This window comes from Morone saxatilis, unplaced genomic scaffold (assembly GCF_004916995.1).
Source record: "Morone saxatilis isolate NCDOM2014 unplaced genomic scaffold, NCSU_SB_2.0 Contig3, whole genome shotgun sequence".
NCBI classification, from domain to species: domain Eukaryota; kingdom Metazoa; phylum Chordata; class Actinopteri; family Moronidae; genus Morone; species Morone saxatilis.
The window spans coordinates 4843478-4849557 of record NW_023339873.1 but is presented as its reverse complement, the minus strand read 5'-3'; the positions used below and the strand labels follow the sequence as shown (position 1 = coordinate 4849557).

General features: G+C 42.1%; 1 protein-coding gene across 1 annotated transcript in view; it reads left to right on the top strand.

Moving 5' to 3' along the window:
* Window positions 1-6080, top strand: part of pcnx1 (pecanex 1) — a gene marked incomplete at its 5' end in the record, with an annotated part of 32277 nt that overhangs the window by 878 nt on the left and 25319 nt on the right. The window contains 4 exon segments of the mRNA XM_035673464.1: window positions 1212-1426; window positions 3704-3809; window positions 5181-5217; window positions 5997-6062. Of these exon segments, the coding sequence (XP_035529357.1) occupies window positions 1212-1426; window positions 3704-3809; window positions 5181-5217; window positions 5997-6062 (424 nt within the window).

The following is a 6080-nucleotide window of genomic DNA, read 5'->3' as shown; positions in this document are numbered from 1 at the left end:
CACACACACACACACCCCACCCCCTCTCTTATCTAGTTGTTTTCCTCCCGTCGGTAGTGATTTGCGGTATCACCAGTTTTCAGAAGCTACCAGCTGTGACTGCAAGAGCACAGCTGACAGGGATGTAACACTAATCTGGCAACTTTAATGTTCAAGGAGCTCATTCAGTTTGCCCTGGCTGCTGTTTGCCACCAGAGGTCTTTGTTTGCCCTGTTTGTGTTTACTTTTGCACACATAGCTTTGCCCTCTGAACTGTCCAAAAAGAAAAGACAGATCCTTGTAGTCATACTCCACCTGTGCATGTTATTTATGGGTTTAAGTCCCCATAAATTAATCCAGATCGGCTGCAGAGCAGGTTGAAACATCAGTGTTTACTGTGTTTTATCAAAATACAGCTTTTTTGTGTGTGTGTGTGTGCTCAGGTCAGGAAATGGCTGTTTTGCAAAGCATACTAACTTCTATATCGAGAAGCTGATGTTTCAGATCGGGTTTGTGGTTTCCGCTCTATTACTGGAGTGGAAATACGCCGGTCAGCTCTGTGGTTTATATTGAGCCACAGGTCTGAGTGCTGCTGCTGTTTGTAATAACTGCGAACGGATGCAGCGGGACATCTCAAGGACAACAGAGACGCAGAAGATGGAGCTCAGACACCTTTTGTGGTAAACGCACACAGGTGATAAGCCTCCTTCCTCGGCAGCAAAATGATCACTGAATGCAGTTGTTTGTTTTTATTAAAACGCTGCCGGCGTGCGTCGTAAGTAATTGGCGTAATGGGCACAACAGTGCATTCAGATTTCTTCCAGCTGGGTTTAGAGGAACTGACTTCACAGATTTGAGTTCTGTCAGCGCTTCGTGTGTCGACTGTCACCCCTCGTGACCGAATGTCCTTCAGCAATAAAATGAATAAACTCATTCGCTGCTGTCTCATTGTCTTTTTTGGATAAAAGTAAAAAAACAAAATAGAGAAAACGCATCTCTCCTTCCTTTTTCGAAAGACATCTTTATTGTCACAGAAGAACAAAATAATCACAGCACAAACTTGGGCAGTGATATTAATATTACACTATAATAAGACTCCTTTGCCCTTGAGATAAATAAATAAAATTAAATAAAATGCAACAGGAAGGATGCAGCGTTTTGTGTTGCAGTGAGCGTCCTCCTGTTCCCCTCCACCCCACATCGTTGACTTCTGCTTCTGTCTCTAATCCCAGGCGCTGCAGCCAACCATGGTGATTGTGGGAATCTACTGTGGTGTGATTGCCGCCATGTTCCTGCTGCTGAAGATGGTGAACTACCGCCTCCACCATGCCCTGGATGAGGGGGAGGTGGTGGAGCACCAGGCCAAGGAGAGTCAGGGCAGCAGAGGCGGCACCGAGGGGGCTAACGACGGCGGTGTCACCCGGCGGGAGGACAGCAACGGCCCGGGGTAAGTTCACGTCTCACACAGGTCGGTCGGATACCCGGAGATGTTGGACAAAGACGTAGGAGTTGTGTCGTGTGTGTCGATCCATTTAAAGGTGACGTAATCTGGTGTTGTGTATCGGAGGTCGAAGGTCGAGCCCTGGAGTTGGGACACGTAGAAAGACGCACGCTGCTACAAGGAGAATCAGTGTGTTGCTTTAAAGAGTTGTAGATTTAATAGCAGCAGCGAGGGGAAGCTGGAGGAGAGACCTGCACACAGAGGCGACATCTGCAGACAGACGTGGTAGGGTTAGTCCTTTAGGAATCAGTTATTTCCCTTTTTTAATTGCTTTTAATTGAATGAAACTGTCCACATATTGCTTGTGCTAAGAGGTGTGTTGTTGAAGCTTTGTTTTCAGATGCATTAAAAGATTATTTCTTGGTTTTTATTGACGCCGAACACTCGTTCATATGAAGCATACAAATGTGCCCTGTGGAGTTTTTCCTCGTAAACAATGTTTCTGTTTACGTCCAGTGTTACTCCCCAAAACACATTGTTTGTATCGTTGAGGCTTAACAAATGAGTGGACTGCATTTCCTTCCTGATAAAGCACTTTCAAAGCCTATTTGGTATTTATTTATTTATCTTTTGCATTGTTTACATTTACGTATACTCGCCGGCAGTCTTTTTCCTCCCGGGTTTTGCTGGTGCATTGCTGTTTCTCGGTGCGTTACAGCCACTTATAGACCAGTTATATACTGCAGCGTGAGCGTGTATCACGTCAACCATGTGCTTGTGCGTGAGAACCAACCAAACTACTCACAAAAATATATCCCCAGAGTGCTACTAGTGGTAAAAAAACTCCACAGGGTTCCTTTTTAAAGAACATTTCTCTTTCAGCTGTACCCAATATATACTGTACTGCTGGGTTTTCATTTAGTCTCACTCTTTTTTTTGTTCTGCTCTGCTGCAGTGTTGCATGTTATGCAGTATTTGTGTGTCTTATGTCCCACTTTGTGTGTAGACGCATGGATATTGGCTCATAAAATTACACGATAGAACTTATTTTAAGTGCTATGCCAAAGGTTTCTGTAAAGAGTAGATGGTCCGCATAGATTTTGGTGCACCTTACCTAAATTGGAAAAAGCATTTTTTTTTCTCAAACGTACTGAATATCCTCAAAGCTCAAAGGTACAGAGTTCAAAATGCAACCCATATGTTGCATTGCGTTGTGTGTTGACAGTGAAATATGGGCTAATTAATCCGTTAATGGCGGTGATTAAGGATCTCATTAGTGTAAAGGTTATGTTTAGCGTGGTGGTGGTGGTATTGCAGGACTTTGCGTGTTTCCTTGTCCGTTTACGTTGTGTTTAAAACAAATGAAACAACAGCATTAGCAACCGAAATCTGAATTACACAACTTGGAAAAAGTAATTTACATTGATCGTGTCATCAGTTACATTAAATTACAAGCACTTAACATATTAAAAAGGAGGAAAATAATGTGTTTGTCCGACTCCGAATGCCACTCTTCTGACAGTTTAGCTCTCATTCAGAAGGAACAAAAGCCAGCGAGGTTCCAGCACTTTACTGCCCATGACTCGAAGAGGTGACTCATATTCACATTCCTGAGAGAGTGCTTAGCAGGACGCTGAGAGAGGGGAAAGGCAACGAGAAGAATGAGAGCCCTCGACCACAGGGGCAGACGCAGTCGCAGCTTTGCCCGCACATCTGGAGTTACATTCCAGGTTGTTTGAGTTTACAGTAGAGTAGAGAAGCCGAGCTGAAGTTGATTAAGGTGTTGTTGAACCACCACCCACCCACATTTTCCCCTGACTGGTCCTTTTTCCAGCCTCCGTTCATCCGCTCTACGTGTTGTAGTTCGTTACTTGGAGTGTTTGTGTTGTGGTTTGACCCGTTATGAAACATTTTTGGCGTATGGAAATGATTTATAGACAATCCCTGGCAAGTTGTTTGTTTCGACATACCAACTGGTTAAACAAGCACGTCCGGGCTAAATATAGGCCCGGAGGAAAATCTACATTGATGCTGTCATCTGTTTTTGCTCCTTCAGTTCAATCCTCACAAAATGATGTAAAAAATACAGGCCTGTTTAATAAAGTTACAAGATGTGTTTATCTCTAAATTGAGTCCGGTGTACTGATTAAAGGGAAGGACATATATGAGGTATACCAGAACCTACTGTACACATCACCTGAACAAGATGAATGGCACTTTTCTCTCTCTACCATCCATTCAGATTTAAGGTAAGGAGTGTGCTGTGTTTGTGCGTCTGTACAGGGACCCTGGAGGGGGTATTGAGATGGCAGACTTCATCAGGCAAGAGACTCCACCAGTGGACTGCAGTTCCAGGAACTCCTATATTGGGATGGAGTCAAACCAGCAGGTAAAGGAGAGCACCGGCCTGCTGCGTGCCGCGCTGTATATAAAGATGCTCCTCATTATAACCTTTCTCCTCTTCTTTTGAAGACGAAAAGGCAAATACACATCTGTTAAATACGTAGGTCAACACTGTATTTACTGTCTGTCTGCTGTTTTGTTTTTAAAGTTTTTTTTTTTACAAACGTCAGCATTATTATAGTTTACTGTCAAAATGTACTTCTTGTCTGCACTAGAAGTGAGGTCCTGTAATGCCTGGCCTGCACCAACTGAGTCCAAAAATGACTCCTTATTTAATCTAGCTAAGAAGTGATCAATTAATCGATTAGTTGCTCAACGTACAATTGATTTTCAACAATGTAAATTATAGATGAATTATTTGAGTCATTTATTTATAAGGGAAAGTCAAAAGTCTGATCTGCAGTCAAAGCTTCTAATATGTAAGGAATGGCTCTTACACTTCTATATCAGTGTAAAAAATCTTTTATCTATAAAAAACATTTTATAGACAAAATTATTATTGAATATACTGTAAATATAATCAACTAAAATAATTGTGCTGTATCGTGCACTATATTTACTGTCACAAATGTATGCACTATAAATACGTGACTATTTTAGGGAGTAATTAATTATCAGCCTCAATTAAGAAAAGCAAACACGAGATCTACTTTGTGATAGAAACATACAGAATCTGTGTGTCTTTTTTTAATGGAAATTGAGTCGAAAGTAGTGACTTACTTTCAGATGTTATGTGTACAAGAAAACTGTGAAGTGAAAGTGAACTACATCTGAAGCATCCAAAACATTCACTTGTTGATTTTTTTAATTCTCAAAATTCTTGTGTAAATTAGTAAACTACCACTACACGCTACTGGGGAAAACCTTTAATCTTCCCACAAACATGCATCATCTGCTGAGTCCTGGCAGTTTTTCTACCTTCTCTCAGTTTGGTGTTACATCTAGTAGTGCTTACTGTAACTGTGTGTGTGTGTGTGGAGGGAGGTTTTCGTTAGGTATGATCGTCACATCGCTTGCTGTCAGCTGATATCTCCTTTAATATTCTTTAGCTGTTTTATTCTGTGAGATATATTTAACCTCTGAATCCCCATCGGTGCTGTGTTCTACGCCTTTGTACTGCGTGTCCTTGAGTCGCTAATCAGCCAGCATGTTCTGCTCAGCTGCTGCGTACCGAGCGGGAAGGGAAGCCAAAAGTTTTCTCTGACTTTCTCTGAAGAGGCATAACACAAACAGTGTTTTCCTTTGGATGTTTTATTCTCTAATGATCACACGCCTTGTCAGTTTTTGTGAATGTTTTGCTCCAGAAATTGCTTTTTGATAGAAGTTTCCTTGACTTATTTTTTTATTAAAATTTCAGATTGCATCCACCCATGGAAGAGCAACAGTAGCCAAAGGTAACTATGACTACCTTTTCATGTGTACTTAAATAATTTGCCAAATGGTTGTTCTCAGTTTGGGTTTTACAGTCTTCTTTGCGGCCGTGTGATGCATTTCCTTTTTGTGGGATCACCACATCACTGACCATGATCACCCCAGCTGCCCGGGAGATGTAGTCTGACTCAGCATTGCCATGACCTCAACAGTCACACCAAGACGAGGCAGCTTTAGACAGGCGCTGCTGAGCTTGGAAAAAAAAAAAAGTAATACACTCTAAGACCCAGCATGGGAGTCATTCTCCTGGAACTCTTTATTGGAATACTGAGAAGAAGACAATAAGTGAACTTGTAGCTTTGCTTTGGGGCCATTGTACTGAGTGTTAGACGGAGGCGGCTGCGTCGCCTGAATAATTCAGTGAGTCTGTTCGATGCCATTCTAATTAGCTGGCAGTTTGCGATGACAGGAAATGGTCTGAAGTGGGACAAGGGCTCTGCTGGGGTTTAGCGTTTTAATCTTCTTCCCTTCAAGGATTCCACCCTCTCAGCCTGTCCATCACAAACTCACAGGAAACCATGTAAGACCTGCAGGATTAAAGATACGGCGATTGCAAAGAAGATCCTAGTAAACGTTTAAATCTTTGATCAAAGGTCATCTTGTACAGCCATCAGGGCATCATCTTTTTCTTTACGCTGTGTGGAGGCCAGGTATATGTAGGTTTCCAGGGTTAGTGGATGTCAGTGTATTAATAATTGATTAAACATTTCATCTCGTAATTGCTTTCTTCCTATCTTTGCAGGAGATGTGGGAAAGACTTCAGACGACATTAGTTTGACTCTTGTTGAGAGCTGCAGCCATGATCATGGTAAACAAGGCTATCACA